The 19,005-nt window shown below is 46.0% G+C and overlaps 1 protein-coding gene across 4 annotated transcripts in view; it reads right to left on the bottom strand.

Annotated features, from left to right (window-relative positions):
- The window catches only part of Ttc39b (tetratricopeptide repeat domain 39B), a 112,501-nt gene that overhangs the window by 43,271 nt on the left and 50,225 nt on the right, over nucleotides 1-19,005 (bottom strand). For 3 of the 4 annotated variants that reach the window (XM_050157451.1, XM_050157454.1, XM_050157452.1), the window contains 3 exons: nucleotides 13,440-13,532; nucleotides 3,925-4,032; nucleotides 471-602 (listed from right to left, as the gene is read on the bottom strand). In XM_050157451.1, the coding sequence (XP_050013408.1) occupies nucleotides 471-602; nucleotides 3,925-4,032; nucleotides 13,440-13,532 (333 nt within the window). The remainder of the gene's footprint in view (nucleotides 1-470; nucleotides 603-3,924; nucleotides 4,033-13,439; nucleotides 13,533-19,005) is intronic. The other variant, XM_050157453.1, reaches the window with a different exon arrangement.

The following is a 19,005-nucleotide window of genomic DNA, read 5'->3' as shown; positions in this document are numbered from 1 at the left end:
CATGCAGAGTGGAGCTTAACACTGATGCTCTGCCTCACTCTGATCCACCAAGAGTGTCTAAGCACATCCTGAGGCAAACAGAAATTCCCTTCTGGTTGTGCAGGTTCTCCCATTGAGAGGAAGCACACTCCCTGCTTGACCTCACAAGATACTCGGTTCTTAACTGGTCTACCTCAGCAGACCTCAAAAGACGCTCTCCACTAACCCTCTGAAGCCTCCCTCAGGCTCTCACTATAGTTCAGACCCGTGTTTCCAGCAGGGGGCGCAGGTGCTAAAATGGGAGCCATATTATGAAGCCTCAAAGTTTCTCGGCCAATTCAGTTCTACACAATGGAATTGAGGCTAAAGGCCTGTGGTATAGTTCTGGCCAGCCTCAAACCCAGAGACCTTAGCTCAGCAAACAGCATCCCCTTGGCACTAAGGTAAGAAGGTCTGGGGTCGTAAGTTGGATATTAACAACTCAGTCATACTTTTGGCAGGTTTGCAAAGCGTCTTTCATGGCGGAAATGCCGTTCTGGATGTCCTGCTGCTCAAAGGTCATGATGGCCTGCAAGACCACAATGGTGCTGTATCCCAAGGCGTGGTACATGCTCTCCTTGGCCCTGCAGAGAACACAGACAGTTAGCACATTTCAAAACAATGCAAGAAAAGGAAACAGAAGTCCCGGTGTTTCTGACACCAGCAACACCAAATCCTCACCACGCATGTTGACGTCTGTTCCACGTTTCTGAAATGATACACCTCTGAAAGGCCTGCTTTAAAAACTCAAGCCCTGATTTAAACTCAGCAGAATAGAGCTGCCAACAACATGCCGTTCCCTGATTCAGCACAAGGGGGCAGCCTGGAGATTCATTTCCGAGAAAAAGTTTAAAAGCAAACCTATTTCATTTTTTTCTAATTGAATAGCGGGAAGTGTAACCATCTTAATTTCTGAAATGAGTGAGGCCTGATGGCACACAACTTCAGTTCTAGCGTCTGAAAAATAGAGACAGGAGTTCAGGAATCCAAGGTCATCTTCCCCGAGTTTGAGGCCAGCCTGATTCTTTGTGATGAACAACTACATGTAAAGATATATGGATGAATAAAGGGGTTCACTGCGTGACGCACTATGTCATGCTAAAGCTTCCATGATGAGATTTTTCCCTTCCTTTTTTTTTCCCTTTTTTATCTTAAATTTTATTTTGCTTTATTTTGCTGTGGAGGCTGCGAGGGCACAGGGCAGATGCAAGGGGATGGGAGATGGGTGGGATCAGGATGCCTGACATGAAAGACAAAGAATAAAGAAGGTTTAAAAAAAAAAAAACCTGCTATCTCCTCTCTAGTCAAAGCCAAGAGGAAGCAAGATTTTGCAATCAATTAGATCACCAAAGTACACCTCAGGTCTACTACCTGGGTCTCCCGATTAAAGTCTGGGAGCTGAGGTTGTCAAGTTCAGGATGCCGGCCTGAGGCTGCTTGCTCTCCTCAAAGCCTCTTATGCTGATCATTTATATTAGAAACATCAAGGTGGAGTTTTGTTTTTAATTTAAGTGCTATGGCTCAACACCCCTAGGCTACATAAAGCTAATGCAACATTATCCTTTTGCCTCGGACAGGGTCTAAAGAGCCTTCGTCCAGAATGAGGGCACTGCCTGCTCACCCCGTGACATTCAAATCTCACACTCAAGTGGGGTGAAAAGGGAATTTTAACAGTGAATTACGCATAAAGATCAGAGACTATATAACTAGTGATTTATTTTTATCCCTATTTTATAAGCAAATGGTAGAGATGAAAAGGAGACCTGTTTCAAAAATAAATGAATAAAGGAGACAGGTAAAGACACCGCAGAGTCAGAAGGCAAGCTGACAGCCGGCGAAGGGAGGCAGTTGTGAGGGCCCACGGACGTGATGAGCCTGTGCTACCTTGACTGGAGGCCAGAGAGTTTGAACTGATTTTTGCTCTTTCAAAGTTGTTGACAACAAGTGTGGCTACAACTAGAGATCCTGACCTAGGGTGTGGTTTAGGTTTTTGGGTATAAAGGTAGGTCCGCTCCACCAGAACCAAAGGTCGCTCCACCAGAACCAAAGGTGGGAGAATTCAAGTCTATTCCTTATATCATGTTAAGGAAGTCTGTTGCCGCCTGCTTCCCTTTTGGGGTGAAGCATATAAGAGTGTGGAAAATGAGGGATCCAGGATTCACTGACTGTCCTTCCTGGTGCTGTTCTGTGTTTCCATCTCTATTTCTCTCAGATCTCCGTTCCTTTTGCTTAATAATTCTAATCCTCAGGCACCTACCCTGACACGTATGAATTTCACTGAGACTTTGACAAGGATCCCACCCCCACCCCGCCCCCTTGAACTGAGGTTTCCTCCCAGATAGACAAAGTTGACTGTTTGCTTGGGGTTCTGATTGTTCTGATTCTTTATTACACTATTAAAATCCTTGTGCGCCCTTCCCATGTGTTGAATCTCGGTCTTCTCGATGTTTACTTTCATACCAAGGTTCTCACTGACTTTCACCACTCTATTTACCATGGCCGGCAGCTCATTTGGACTTTCAGCAAGTAGTGCTGTGTCGTTGGCGAAATCTAAGTTGTTAATTTGCACACCGCCTATCTGCATGCCTGTCTCCCCGTCCTGCAGGGCTGTTGCTATTATTACTTCCAGGGATGGATTAAAGAGCAGTGGTGGGAGGACGCATACCTACCTGCCACACTCCCACGATTGTCTGAAACTGATGACTTAGTTCTCCACCTCAAGCAAACTGTCAACTTTGTCTATCCGGGAGGAGACCTCAGTTCAAAGGAAGGAACTATTTCAGATGTCAAGAGGCAAAAAGGGACAGCAAGGGCTGCATTCCAGGCACTAGGAAAGGTTTGGTCAGCAAGAGACGCAACGACAACAAAATGACAGGTATATACGACACTTGTCTTGAGCTGCCGTCTTTATAACTTTGAAACCTGGACAGTGAGACGCTCCTCAGAACAGCATCTACACGTGCCTGAGATGGCGTGTCTCAGGAGGATTCTAGGCGTCACACGAAGAGATAGGCTACTTGAGATACTTCAGCCATGTTATGAGAATAAAAGACAGCAGATGACCAAAGACAACACTGCTTGGAGGAGTGCGCGGGATAAGGTGAAGAGGAAGGGCACAAAGAACGCTGGACAGACAGCATAAAGGAAGACTGTGGAGCCTTGGGCATGACAGTAACACAAGCAGCGAGGACTGCCCAGGAGAGGAACTGGAGGACCACAATAAACGGGCTGCCCATGCATGCTTAAGCATTGCTCGGGCGTAAATGATGATGATCAACAATGATCTTCGACAAGCAGTGGTCCAGACGGTGACAGGCGAAGTCTGAGGGATACCACTGGCCACTTGATGCGAGGGATCAGACTCCCCAACTTTAGCATCAAGTCTTCCTCTAGCAAGTTACAAAAGAACTCCGCTTCACCGGAACTGAGTCTGGAGACAAGATCAGTTCTGCAAAGTCCGTCAAATGCAGAGCTGAGGCCAGTAAGCAGGTAGGGCTGGGGCACTACCACGTCTGCAAAACTCAGTGACAGAAGCAGGGAGCCCCTATCGGATTCCTGACATCTGAACTTTGATTTTAGCACCAAGATCAGGCTTCTCTAGTCACTCCCCTGTTTGCTTCAGAGGAAACGCTGTTCAACAATTGATAACAGGAGTGCTCGTGTGAAGACTTCGCTCCAGAGAACAAACGTGGGCCTCGAACACCAGAGACATCTGAGCAAGCATGGGAAGAAGTATCCAAAATTCCTATCAACTAAATTTGAAATGACATCTCTTTAAAGCTGGTTGATGGGAAGGGGTCTCAATCCAATTAGCTTACAAACACTGCGCAGATACAGACATTAACACAGAAGCATGACATCAGAGAAACATGAAAACTATGTTATCTAATGAGAAACAGCTAATTACCATGGACGAAGCAGCTCCAAGGCATCTTTAAACTTGTTACTTAGAAATAAGTTCAATGCCTCTGCACACTCTTCCAGCCCACTCTTGAGATCCACCTTGGTTGATGAACTGAAGAAAAAAAAAACAAAAAGATAAAGGATTTGAGTAGTATTTACTATTAGCACCTTGTCCCAAGGAGTCGGGGAGGGGAGTCTCGGTGACCAGCTGAAATTCCCCCTTTACCACTTCCCAATGCTGGGCAGGAGCTTCCCCTGCCCTCTGTAAGGCCAATGCTCTGCATCTGTCTCTAAGAACCAGGCGGCCGTGAGCACAGGCACACACACGTACTGCACACAGGGGCCGAACAGTGAGTACCCAATTACCCACATTAACATGTAAAAGTACATAAACCTCTGCAGAGGAGGGGGAGTGGAGACATAGATACAACAGAAGATTGTATGTGTTTCTGGTTTGTTCTTACAAACAGTCTGACAGTAGAGCCCATGCTGGCCTGGAACGCACAGCAATTCCCTGCCCTATCCTCCCAAGTGCTACAATCACACGCATGAAACTCTGAACCCCATTTCCAGGCAGTCTTCTGACTGTGCAGCCTGTCCACACTGGTGTTCTATCCTCTGGCTCATCTTCCTAGGCACCCAGGAAAGAAGGAGGAGGCACACAGCACTGCCTTCTCCCCAGAATAACTTCCCTTATCAAAGAAGAGTCCTCCCTGTTCTTCCAAAGGGAAACAGAAAAAGAGAAAATGGCACCCCCAAAGTTCAGTGCAGGAGCGTCAAAACCCATGTCTCTCTGACCTCCCATCTCCTTTTATCTTTCTTTCTTTCATTCTGTTTTTAAACTGTAGCTGTGACCCAAAGCTCAGCCTAGACCTGATGGTAACCCATCTGCCTTGGCTTCCTAAGCACTTGGATGGGCATGTGCTAAGAGGCATCATTTTCTACATCCCAGCGCCAACTCTGTCTATAACATACCGAGGCCTCAACTTTCTTATCTGTAAAATGGGAGCACGGCACTCTATTTCCAGGGCTGTTGTGAAGAAAAGATCGGCCAACAAACACTGCCCATGGTAGGTACTAATTCAATGAGGGTGTGGAGGGAAGGGGTCACACACATGGGGGCCTGGTTCTGATGAGCATTGCCATAGAAAGATGCTCCCTAACAGAGGAGTGACTCATGGGGATATCTGCATTCAGCGGAAAGGAAATCTACACTGCACATGCAGCAGGCAGGACAGAAAATGAGAAAAACAGCAGAAACTAGGCCAAAGTCAGGACTGACAGTGTCAGAGGAGGTGGGTTCTATTCTAAGAACAAAGGGAGGGGCATCGTCTCAGAAATCCTGTCCCCTGGGTGTGGCAGAGAGCGGCTTTAGCCTCAGCACTCAGAAGGCAGGGACAGGCCGACCTCTGGAAGTCCACAGCCAGCCTGATCTACATGTCCAGTTCCTGACCATCCAGGGCCGCTTTCCCTTCCCAGCCGCTGTGTTCCAGGTTTCTCTCTCACCTGCTCCGCATCCCCTCCCACTCTCTGAGGTGGCAGCTCATCCTCCACTGCCAGGAAATGAGCTGTGACCAGAATGCTCTCCTGTCAACAAACAGCTACCTCCGCATCTCAGCTGCCGTCTGGAGGATGCACTGCACCTGTCCCAGCCTGGAGTAAACAAAGAAGCCACAGCCCTTCCAAGTTGTCTTGTATGAGGTCTGCCTGGAACTGAACCCACTACTCCCAGCACTGCCTGCCAAAGGCTCTGGCTTCCATCTTGGCTGGGGTTCCTCCTGGAGACACACACCCCTCTCTGCTCCCAAGGCCATCCCACGAATGCAGAAGGTTATCCCTTCAGACCTAAGCTCTAAAGCTCTCCCCAAGAATGCCTTCCTGACGACAGAGGCTTTGACGGCATGATTTCAATCGTAAGCAGGCATTAGAGACACCTCTGTGAGCTTGTCAATGCTGACTGCTGGACCCCACACTCAAAGGCTTCCGACTCAGGGGGCCTGGCATGAGCCCAGTTTTGCTTTAATGCACCCTCTACGCCACTGTCAGACTTCTCTTCCTAAAACAGATATTCATGGCGCTGCCTTCTCAGATTAAGAACCAAAAACGGGCTGCCACATAAAGTTCAACAGGCCCAGGAAACATACGCCTACCAAAAGATTTTTAAGAACCACCAGGCATCTCAAAGGTTCATCAACACGGGATGCCCCTCAAGCCTGGCACGGCAGAGTGAAAAGAATCCGGAACCAGAAGTAAAAGTTGGTGTTTCCATCTCCGGAGAGTCCCCTGGGTCCCGGCCCATCTCTGAAACACCAAGGTGCTTTCACAACCCACAACCTGTTTGAAAGACACAGTGGCAACGGCTGCTATGGGCATGCTTTGTGAGTGTTCCTGCTCCGTGTGAGTCAGCAGCTGTGTATAATCTTGCAAACGCTATGGATGCTGAGCCCACACACTCACATTCTGGACCCGCCGGAGCCCTGCCGGCTTCCTGCCACGTATCCTCGGTGAAGTACAGACTCCTTCCTAGTTCTAATTTACAAGACATGCTAATACAGGGCAGAATTGTTATTTCAGTCCTATAGTTTTAAAAACCACACAAAATAACTTATAACAAATATCTGGAATGATGTTAATAGAGGCCTTACATCCCAACTCCATCTCTCCCTTTAACAATACACTTGATTGCAAATGCTGCGTGCCTTGCGGTGAATGAGGATCTGGGCTTTGGCTCCGTTCCTGACCTCAACCCAGTCCTACATATGACCATTACAAGTCAGTTTTCTTCCCTAGTACTCAGTTTGCTAATTCGTAAGCTATGTCTAGCGAACATGCCCACATTATAAGCTGCACTGTTATCACATGCGCTATGCTTAGATCAGTGCAGAAGTCCTTGGATAACGCCAGCTATTAGTACCATTATTTGGTAATAACTAACTGCTTTCAGTAATTCAGAGCCATTTGTTCACGTATCCATGCAACTGTATAACACCAGAGAACGTCCAATGACTAGAGAGGGAACGAGCATACAGATGGAAGAGGAGATGAATAACAGGCAGTTCAGAGAATCGGAAGGGTTCGCCTATGAAGACCTTCTGCAGACACACACGTAACTAGAAGGAGAAACTCGCACTGGGAACTTAGGGACGACGGTGCCTAGGGCAGAGCTGACACAGGACTTTGTCCCCATGAAAGCACGCGAGTGTGCGTGCGTGGGAGGGAAGGAACACGTGCAGGGTAACAGAGAGGAGGTGGGACGGCTGGCGTCCTCACCGGGTGGAGCCAGATGCTTTCCCCAGTTTCCTCCAAGTCTCCTTGGCATCGAGAACTATAGTCAAAGATTTCCCATACCGCACTAACTCTATTCAAACTGGGGTTCTAGACAACAGGATCTCAAACACCCAGCACAACCCCATTTTCTCTGGATGTGTCTCTACTTTTGGATGAGTCATTTAGACTGACTTATTTTGGGCAAGAAGAGAACTGAAGACTGGGCAGTCATGGTTAGGCCTGCTGGCAAATGGGGGGTTTGCTCTTCCATAATAGGTTGAGAAGAATTTAGGGGTTCCATGCCATTTGACACATCATATGCTTTTCTCTTGTTTATCTGGTTGTTGTTGTTGTTATTGTTGTTGTTGTTCTAGATTCCCAACCATGGACCTACCATGGATGACAGGGCACTCTTCTCCTGTATTAACATCTGGAGGAGATGAGCGCTTCCTCCCGCTAGATTCCCTGGGGAGGGACTTTGTTGGTTTCCTTTCTGCTTTATTCCTCCCCTGTGCAGAATAAAGGCCCTGAAGCAGAAGGATCACAAGTTCAAATCCAGTGGGCTAGCTGACTGGTGACTTGAAAAGGCAAAGTAGGTGAGTGGGCGTGAGTAAGCCAACCGCTGCAGCTGCTGCCACCACTGCTGCCACCTCCCTGCCTCCTATTTTGGGCACTAAAGATTGCAAACCAAGATTACATAATATCAGCAAATATTCTGGCACTGAGTTATAGCACCAGCCCTCATCCAGCCTTTTCTTAAGAAAGAAAGGGGTACCGCCTGTTGGCTCTGTGATGCAATGAGCCAAGGAGAGTAGGCTCTATCACCCCAACCCACGAAGCAAAGCCTGCAACTTTGGGCCTAAGATCATACAGGGATGAGGCAAAAACAAAACAACCAAAATCCCCAAAGCATGTCTCCACATAACAAGCCTACATCCTCTCATGCAGTCTTTGTGACTTAAAAAGCTTAGAGTTCCATCTTCACAGGTCAGAGCCCTTCACTGACATCCCAAGTGCCTCTAAACCAGCAGCTCTCAACCTGTGGGTTGTTACTCTTTGAAGTCACATGACCCTCTCACAGGGGTCACCTGAGACTATCAGAAAACAGATATTTATATTATGATTCATAACAGTAGCAAAATTATAGATACGAAGTAGCAATGAAAATAATGTTATGGTTGGGGTCACCACAACATGAGGAACTGTATTTAAGGGTCACAGCATTAGAGAGGCTGAGAACCACTGCGCTCACAAAAATGCTAAGGAAATGTCTTCCGCAGGAGGCCTTAACACTCCCAGTGTCATGTGCGAAATCAGGGAGAGACAAGACTTTACTCTTCATAGATCTTTACCAAAGAGTGTGGTAATTTGCAAAATTCTCCAAATCCAAGACCCTAACTGTACTAAAAAGATTCCAGCAACCCTCTTGCCTAAGATTCAGGCATGCAGATCCAGAGGCTCAGATGCGCACAGCAAATAACCAGAGTCTCTTTTCTCTTTAATTAGCCAAGGCAGAGGGGAGACCACAAGTTCACATCGAGAGGGATGCAGCCAGGCACTCGGAAAGCTATCACACGGGGGCTGGGGCAGGGAGAGAACAAGTTCAATGTCAATCTATCTGCAGGGCCGGCCCCTCATACACAAGCTAATGGAGAACTCAGGAAATATGGCACAGGTATCAACCACTGCTGCAGAACCAGAAATGATAAAAACATGAATGTAAGAAAGATAAAAGTGTGATTAAATAATACAGAAAGGGAGGAGGTAAAAGTCGTCATCTTTCAGACACTAAAAGGGGTGGTGGTACATAGCTTTAGTCCTAGCTATTGGGAGGCAGAGGCAGGCAGATCTCTGTGAGTTCCAGGCCAGCCTGGTCTACAGAGTGAGTTCTAGGACAGCAGGAACCACATAGAAAGACCCTGTCAAGGACAGGACAGGAAAGGAAAGGGGAAAAAAAGAAAAAGGAAAAGAAAAGAAAAAACGCTTAGTCTAGTCACATGAACAAGAACAATGTGTTTGTTCATCCTTCAGACCCACAGGAGAGCAGAGCTCTGGCTCAGAGCCACCCCCACGGTGCTGCAGCCTCTGCGTCGAGTGTGACTTAGGAGATACGTGCATTCGCAGAGGAGACAGTTGGGCTCCTGTAAGCTAGTTCTGCATTACAGCCATCTCTCCTATCCGGGTTACCTAAGCACAGTGAGCTGCTCTTTAATATAGCACCAGCGTGGTGCTAGTTTTGCGATGTCTAATATGTCTCTAATAAAATTAACTTGTTTTGAAATGGCTCCTTGGCAAACATTGGAAACTACCCTGGTGTAGCCCACTACTAAAAATGCTAGACACTGATAAGCAGGTAAAGTCAGTGCCTTGGGCAAATGCCAACTATGTCAGGAAGAAGAAATCAGAAAGCTGAGACAGGAGGACTGCTGGGAGTTCAAGGCCAGCTTGAGCTAGACAGTGAATTCAAGTCTGGACTGGACAACATGTGCGGCCACTTATCAACAACACGGAGGCTGTAGAGGTAGGTCAGTCGGTAAAGCAAGTCCTTGTATGAGTTTGGATCCCCAGAAACCATGTGCAGAGCAGGATGTAGTGGGAGCACCTATATGTCCTAGCAACGACGACATGGAAGGCGGAGACAAGCAGACTCAGAGTTCACAGACTGACTGGCTTGGCCTAGGTGGTGAAGCTCCAGCCCAGTGACAGATCCTTTCCCAAACAAAAGGGAGAGGGCTCTGAGGACGAACAGACAGCCGAGGCTGTCCTGTGAGCACAGTACGGGCAACTCCTCCCGCCACAAACACAATAAGTAAACAGATTAATGAACCTATTAATTAAAAATGAGAAAGGGTCAGATTCAATGGTCTGGGCAATCTATCCTTCATTCTTTCTTAAATAACAGTATAATGATAAGAACATAAAATTTTAATAAAATATCACAACCACTTAAAGAGTCTGGTCCATCAATACCCAGTGTATCCGCACATTGTGCTATCCAGAAGTTTACACCCGCAACACTGGAATGGTGTCCTTGACCAGCAGTGGCTCTCTCTAGCTCGCATTCTTTACCAACAATCCAAACAAAGCCCCCTCTTCCCACACTGCCCTCTACTCAAAGTTTCGTCATAATTAATGACTCGACCATTTGGGAACCTCACCCCACTGAATAGTCTCTGCAGTGCTACCTCCTCAGTGGCTGTAATTCCATGGTGCTAAGAGTTCCCCAAAGCAGTCTTCATTAATACCTGGCACCAGCCTGCTTTGTACCCACGTGGGGCTGAAGTGGTACCCACGCTAGCAAGTGAAGAGTAGAAAGATCTATAAAAGGCTTCTCTCCATCCCTTTAGCCTGAGACCCTTGACTCCTGCTTTTGTGAATTCCTCGAATACAATACATGAAAACAACTACGATAGAATTTATCCTTGAGATCTGAAAACGAGCAACCTCTCCAACAGCCCACTTCCATGGAAAAACACCTGTGTGAAGACCCACTAGCATGTCTCCTCGCTAATTACAGGATGTGGTAAGAGGATGAAGTGATGGGAAAAGTCTGGGCCAACAAGGTGTCTTCCCTCATTTTTCCAAACTGCTTAATACAACGACTTCAGCAACTAGCCTATTAAGAAACTGACCATGAAAATCCATAACTTCCTCACTGGTGCCCTTTAAAACTACTGGTAATAAATGCAAACTCAAAGAATTTCAGAGCTGCAGAGTATCTTAGCTGATGGCCATGTACTTCTCTAAATCTCAAGGTCCAAATCAGGAGCAGAAAGAGAGAGAGCACGAGCAAGGAACTCAGGACCGCGAGGGGTGCACCCACACACTGAGACAATGGGGATGTTCTATCGGGAACTCACCAAGGCCAGCTGGCCCGGGTCTGAAAAAGCCTGGGTTAAAACTGGTCTTGCTGAACATAGGGGACAATGAGGACTACTGAGACCTCAAGAACAATGGCAATGGGTTTTTGATCCTACTGCACGTATTGGCTTTGTGGGAGCCTAGGCAGTTTGGATGCTCACCTTACTAGACCTGGATGGAGAAGGGTGGTCCTTGGACTTCCCACAGGGCAGGGAACCCTGATTGCTCTTTGGGCTGACGAGGGAGGGGGACTTGATTGGGGAAGGGGGAGGGAAAGGGGAGGCGGCGGTGGGGAAGAGACAGAAANTCGATGGGAAGATTTCTCTCCTATTTCTAGGTTGAATGAAGAACAAAAAAAAAAAAAAAAACCAGCACCATCAAAATGATTTGAGACTAAACACATGTGCAGGTCAATCACCAGGGCAGGTGGAACCACAAAAAGTACCCTGTTTACAAACAAGGGCGGAGCATCAGCATCAGCCTCCCAACTACCGCCTAGCTGCAGTGCCTCAATCAATTCACCTGACACCCAGTGCTTCCTCTTTATTAAATGGTGACCCAAATTCTAGACCCGCCTGCCTTACAGTTTTTCGGAGAAGCCGACTGGGGTTTGTGCGGAGGGGAGTTTGAGGAGGTGACACTGGTTACTTCCTGTGCCACCTGATACCAGCCACACCCACAAACTTCAGAAAGGCTGATGGCTCACTGACCGCAGTAGAATACCTTCTGATGAAAAGGGTGGGGACATTCCATTTTGCTAGGGCTACAAAACCTGTAAGTGTTAATACCATAATAAAAGCATCTCGACACCCTAACACCATTTCTCACAATTGATCTCCACTGCTCCTGGACGTTCATCTCTAACCTTTCCTCTTCCCATCTCAGATGTATACACAAATCTCACTCATTTTTCTATCTCCCCTCAGGCTTGCTCTGTGTCCTAACCATGGCTTCTCTGCTAGCTTGCATCTGGAATGTCTCAAAGAACCCATGTGTTAAAGTGTTGGTGTCCAAAGGTGTCATGGTAAAGTCTCTAAGAGGAAGGGCCCAAGTGGAAGATGGTTCGGTGATGGACTGTGGTGCCCTGGCTTTCTCCTCCTGTCTCTTTCCCTGGCCATGGTGTGACTGCGGCACTGGCTGCCATGCACTCCCTCCACAAAGTGCAGCCTCCTCACAGAGCCACAGCCGGGGGGCTGACCCATCACGAACTGGAAACGCCAAACCTGAAGCTCATAGGACACAATAAGCCTTTCTAAGTTGACTGCCTCCAGTTTAAAAAGCAGACTACAGAACAATGTAACATGATCCCATTTTAAACAGTTTAACAAATCTAAGAAGACTGCAAATTCTGGTGTTACGTTTCATTCTCTTTGTGCCTTCTGTGGCTCCAGAGTTTCTACAATGGATACATCTTAATATTTTGATTACCCTCTGACACTCCTGAGACTGCCAATAAAGTTTACTTTGAATCAGAGGGCGGAGCTAGCTACTAGCTGACCAAAATTAGCCATAGAGTTTATGGAGGACCAAGGACATACAGAGAGCCGCAGGAAGTAGTAGGGTGGGGCTTAGATTCTCAGCCTTTTTGCATTGAGAAAGGGAGTGAAGGCTATTGGTCCCTTCTTCACTGCTTCTCTGATCAATGAGGTTCTTACCCCACTACCTGGCTCCCGAGTTTTTATTGATAAAGAGTAATTAGATAAACACTTCAGCAAACAAAACAAGTTCTAAAACTTAAAGAAAAGCCAATAAAAGGTAACTGCTACCTCGCCTGAGGAGCTGAGTTCAGTTTCCCGACCCACACAGTGAAAGGTGACAACTAACTCCTGTAAATTGTCCTCTACACTATACACACGTGCTATGTACTCACTCTAACACACATGCACATACATACATGTGCTATACTCACTCTAACACACATGCACATACACACACGTGCTATGTACTCACTAACACACATGCACATACACACACGTGTGCTATGTACTCACTCTAACACACATGCACATACACACATGTGCTATGTACTCTAACACACATGCACATACACACATATGCTATGTACCCACTCTAACACACATGCACATACACACATGTGCTATGTACCCACTCTAACACACATGCACATACACACATGTGCTATTTACTCACTCTAACACACATGCACATACACACACGTGCTATTTACTCACTCTAACACACATGCACACACACAAAATAATGCGATTTTTTTTTTTAGAAACAAGAAGGTATGCCCCCCCAAGTTTAATTTAGTTTGCTCTTACTATGCTGAGTCCCCTTGCACGCATCTTCTTCTCTAACTTATAAAATAGATGTGATAATTGCCTAAGTCCACCCCTACCTCACCAGCCGGCCCCCCAGTCTCCTGACCTGCCCACAGCAGATGCTCCAAGCTGTCTTGATGCCCGTTTGGTGTCACATGGTACAAAGTGAAAGCCGCTTGTGGCCATGTCCGAGGGAGATCTGTTGATTAGAAAGCAGTGAGATCCTTAGCTCTTTGTCCTGTGAGAAGGGACCGCACACACGTGAGTGCACAGTGCACACCAACACACACCTGCCCATCATTTTCTAGAACTCATTTCTACTCCAATTTAATTCTATTTCATGCTAAACTTTCCTGATACTAGACCACTGGGAGCCGGGCAGTGGTGGTGCAGGCTTTTAATCCCAACACTTGGGAGGTAAGGGGACAGATCTCTGTGAGTTCAAGACCAGCCTGGTCTGCAAAGCGAGTTCCAGGACAGCCAAGACTACTCAGAGAAACTGTCTCAAAAACTAAAAAAGAAAGAAAAGAGAGAGAAAACCCACTGGGAGATTGATTTTCCTTATATTTCAACACACAAACAATAGACTGAAATCACCCACAGCCTGCTATCTTCTGCATCCTTTTTCTTTAGTTCTTCCCGGCTCCTTTATTTGGCAAAGAGGGCAAGGACAGGCAAGGGATGGCTACATAGTCCTAGCTGGCCGGAACTCAGCATGTAGGTCAGGCTGGTCTCAAACTCGCAGCAATCCTCCTGACTCTGCCAAATGCTGGGATCATGATTCTGTCGTTGTTCCTGACTGAGATCGTGCATACATATGTACAGTCCTCCAGGTTTTTGTGGGTTTGTTTTCAGTCAGGGTCTGTCTCTGGGTGGCCAGGCCAGCCTCAGACTCCCAAGTGCTGAGATTACAAAGATGAGCCACCCTGCCTGCTCAGACCTTTCTCCCCAAGTAAAACTATGCATATTTCATTAAAACATTTATTATAGTCATAAGGCAGAGCTCTGAGACAGCGGCTACCCATCTTAGGATTTTGGGCTTTGCTGTTATCACTGTTAATACATACGGGTGTTTTGCCTGCATTTATGTGTGTAACATTTGTGAGCGCCTGGTGACCCAGAAAGCCAGAAACGGGAGTCATATCTGCAAAGATTGGAGTTACAGATGGCTATGAGCTGCCATGTGGGTGCTGGGGATCCAGCTCAGGTCCTCTCAGAGAGCAGCCAGCCAACTCTCCAGTACTGCTGCAGTTCTATTTTGTTATGTTTCTAAAGATAGAAGTTTGCTCTAAAGCCAAACTGGCCTTAAATACAGCCCTTGCCTCAGCCCCAAGAGTGCCAGGACCGCAGGTATATGTTCCCATGCCTGGCCCTGAATGCCAGCTCTTCAATTAGAGCTATTTCCTTCCACCAGCTTATTTCCTAAGTACTGGCTTAGGTGAATGGCGAGACCTGAGTCTACTAACGAAAGTTTAACTACATCCTTCTCACCCTTTATACTTTTACACACTAAATTCCCAGAAATTGTTTCAGATTTTACATCAGGATCACAACCAGCCCACCATGCCACAAACTGCTTTAAGTCCCCAGGATCTGCTCAGGATCGGCTATTTTCCTGGGGTGGATGTGTTCTGTAACACACTTCACTTGCAAATATCAGTAGTGAGGTAAGTGTGTCTACTCATCTCCCCTTCTCCAGGGGCTCCTCCAGGGATCTGGTCATAATACGCCACCAAGGGGTATGACATCTTTTATGGCGGGAGCCAAAATTTCATTCTTAAGGTCAGCAGACTCAGTTCTGCCTTCAGCGCCTTAAGTTTCTGTCTCGGCTCTCCCTCTGCTCTTTCTTCCACTGCTCCATAGAAAATTCCTCGGCAGAGCAATGAGGATGTACTGCCTTCTCAGAAGGATGCCAAGGATGTGGCAAGAGGGACTTCCAGAGAAACGGGAAAGAAACTGGACTGTGGATGCTGACAGTGCAGATTCCTGCTCCCTCAGGACTTGGGTGGCCTTTGTCACATCCTTTGCAGCATGACATTTCCCAACCAAGACTCTCATCAAATGAGCCAGGTAGTGGTGGTGCACACCTTTAATCCTAGCACTCAGGAGGCAAAGGCAGGTGGATCTCCGAGTTCGACGCCAGCCTGGTCTATGGAATGAGATCCAGGACTACCTAGGCTACACAGATAAACCCTGCCTCTAAACATCAATGAAGGGAGGGAGGGAGGGAGGGAGGGAGGGAGGGAGGGAGGGAGGGAGGGAGGCAAGCAAACAGCATTTATCCTTGCAGAAAACGAGGACTCTAGTTAGCAGAGAGCTTATAAAATCTGTGCCAGACAAGGCACAGAACCAAGCATGCTATGGCCTTTCGCCTGCAGTCATGCAGAATTTACACACCTAACTCATTCAGTATAAACTGCTGTCTGTACTTCACCAGAACCTACTTTCTCCTTTTTTAAAAAAGAGAACTAGAAATGTTCCAAATGTATGAAGTAGAGAAAACAGCACAGTACATTATATTATATCTGGAATGTGGTTTTGGGTATAATATGAGCTACACTTAACCTCCACCCCAAGTCCTTCCTTCCTCCTAAGATAGACAATCAGTATCCCTTCCTCCAGCCGTTTGTTAGCTCAGCAATGAGACACAGGGAAGACTGGCGTCCTCACACTGCACACACTGCACACAGCACTGCAGGCACACAGGGGAATTCACTCTCAGGAGACTTGCTCGCCTTTGCTGGGCCAGCACTGACCACTAACATTGATAGTCTAGAAAATGGGGCATTTGGGCTGGAGACATGGCTCAGCAGTTGACCTGTTGCTCTTAGAGAAGACCCAGGTTTGACTCTCAGCACCCACATGATGGCTTACAACCACCCATAGCTCCAGATCCCCAGGGACCCAATGCCCTCTTCTGACCCCTGGAGATACAGGCTCACACAGGATACACACATGGTGCACATACACACACACACACACACACACACACACACACACACACACAGGCAAAACATTCATACACATAAAATAAATACAGTTATGAAAAGCTTGACATTAACTTGTATCTATTTTACCCCAATAGATACACGAATGTCTGAAAATGGTATGGCTTTATCACCTGGCCAGTGATAAACAAACCAGTTTTGTGTTTCATACCATTTTAGCAACATTGTATCAATGTTTTCTCTTCAGTCTCCCAAGTGCTTTGGGGAGCATTTTATCACCTCAATGATCTTCCTGTTGGTTAACAGCCCGAGGCAGGTGTTGATGCCACAGCGAGTATTTGCTGACAATGCCGCACTATGCACCAACCCCTGAGAGAGGACAAGCTCCTGCGTGAGAGGCCTGGTTCCGGACACATTTATTCCACACATCCATTGGTCCCCGCACTTCACATCCTGACCAGTACCTCAGCTTTCTGATCAGTGCAGGCCAACAGATGTGCCATCTGGTTTGTTAACTGGTATTTGGGGATCTTTCTATTATATCATTATAAATAAAAAGTTACTTTATAAAGTTATATTAAGAAGTCTTGCTGGATCTTTTTATTCAGACTTCATTATATTATTACAAATGCCTTTTATAACATTGCAAGTTTTGTGCAAAAATACCTTCTATAGTATCGCATCTTTACATCTATATACATTGTTATGACTTGAGTCTGCGCTGCCCACTCCAAAGTCCGCTGTGATTAAACACTTGGTCCCAAGTAGGAAGTGGTGAACCCTAGGGAGGTAGGATCTAGTGGGAGAGCCTTAGATCACTGGGGTGTTGTGAGTTCTCTCATGAACAATGTTACAAAAGGAACAAACCTGGCGTGTCCATCCCCGTCCTCTCCTCCTGTTCAGAACGTGACTGTTCCTGCACAAGCTACCATCTGTCAGCCTTACCCCAGGGGAGGACTGCCTGATCTACACCTCTGAACTCCCAGAAGTGGGGGCAAAGTAACCTTTCTCTGCATGGTTTAGCTACCACAGGTATTCTGTTGATTTAAAGCTAACACAGAGACATATTCAAGTCTTTGCTTATTCACTCACTAAAGGGCATCAGTATATAAACATTGTGCTGACATCCATGTAACACAAAAGAGCAACACCAGATCTTTATATTGATCCATTTTTAAATGTGTACCATTACAATCAGCACAACTTATTTAAGATTTATCTATTTATTTACTATGTATACAGGCTTCTGCCTGCATGTATGCCTGCACTAGGCCAGAAGAGGCCACCAGAACACATTATAGATGTTGTGAGCTACCATGTGGTAGTTAGGAATTTAACTCAGGACCTCTGGAAGAGGAGCCAATGTTCTTAACCTCTCCAGGCCCATAACTTTTAAATTTTACCTAAATGCTTCTTCGTTCTACAGTTATTCTAAATACTGCTATACTTATGTTAGAAAGTATGTTTTCAAATAGTAAAAAAAAAAAATCTTATTTGCTTGACAGTAAAGAAGGCCACATAGTATATTTCAATTACAGGTATTAATATATAAGTAAAATATGCCTTTATTTTGCATTGTTTTAAGAACACTCTAGTTCTTAAATGTTTTAAACAGATTTATGAGATATATTTCCCATAGGATTCCAACTATCACCACAATCTAACATACAGCAGCACCCCATCATCCCAGGACCAACCTATTCACTGTCTTCTCCATTTCCTCACGACCTCTCATTATAAGCAAACACTAATCTTTTTGAATCTGCAGGTTTTAGTTTTCTGGACAGTTAGCATTTATCATACATGCTGTTTTGGATGACTGGCTTTTTTCCCTTTCCATGTTTCCAAGACTCATTCATGTTCTATGGAACAGGTAACAACACTCCATTCTATCTAATACTAAGTAATATGCCATAGCTAAGATATGCCAAATTTGGTGATCACTTCATTTGTTCATTATGTATGGACATTACACTTTTTGTACATCTTGAAGACTGATGCTTTTAATATTCGTGTACAAATTGTGTGTGAAAATAGTAAGCCAGGAAATTGATAGCTCTACATTTAACACTGAAGAATTATCAATTGTTTTCCAAAGTGGTTATGTGGACTTATAATCGAACCAATAAAATGTGACAGCTCCAGTTTCCTTACAATTTGACAAACACTTGTCATTTTGGTGAGTGTGGTAACTGCTTTGCAAGGTGGGGCTTTGGTGACGGATGTGTGCACTGGCTGCTTGGGATCCAAACACAAATCCTCGTGCTCATGCAGCAAACACTTTACTAACTGAGCCAAGCCCTTGCCCTGTGGTTTTGACTCACATTTTGCCTAATGGCTGATGACATTAAGAATCTCTGAAGGCACATTTGTGTATCTTCTTTGAGAACTACCCAGATTCTTTTCATATTGCTAATTGGGTTATCTGTCTTTTCATTATTGACTTAAGCAGCACTCTAATTTTCAAATACTACATAGGATTATTTTGTTGTCATTTTCTTTTGTTTTTCAAAACAGAGTTTCTCTTTGCTGCCCTGGCTATCTTGGAACTCACCCATGTGGTACATGCCTACATCCCTGACAGAGAACATACATACAAATAAAAATAAATCTTGGCTTTTAAATCAGAAACAAATACACAGTGGGGGAGGAGAGAGGAAGGGAGGGAGGGAAGATGGAAAGGAGGGAGAGAGGGAGAGAGGGAGGGAGGGAGAGGGAGGAAGG

This window comes from Alexandromys fortis, unplaced genomic scaffold (genome assembly GCF_014885135.2).
Source record: "Alexandromys fortis isolate MF-2015 unplaced genomic scaffold, M_Fortis_MF-2015_v1.1 scaffold_64, whole genome shotgun sequence".
In the NCBI taxonomy this organism is placed as follows: Eukaryota; Metazoa; Chordata; class Mammalia; order Rodentia; family Cricetidae; genus Alexandromys; species Alexandromys fortis.
This window is presented reverse-complemented; position numbering and strand designations above follow the sequence as displayed.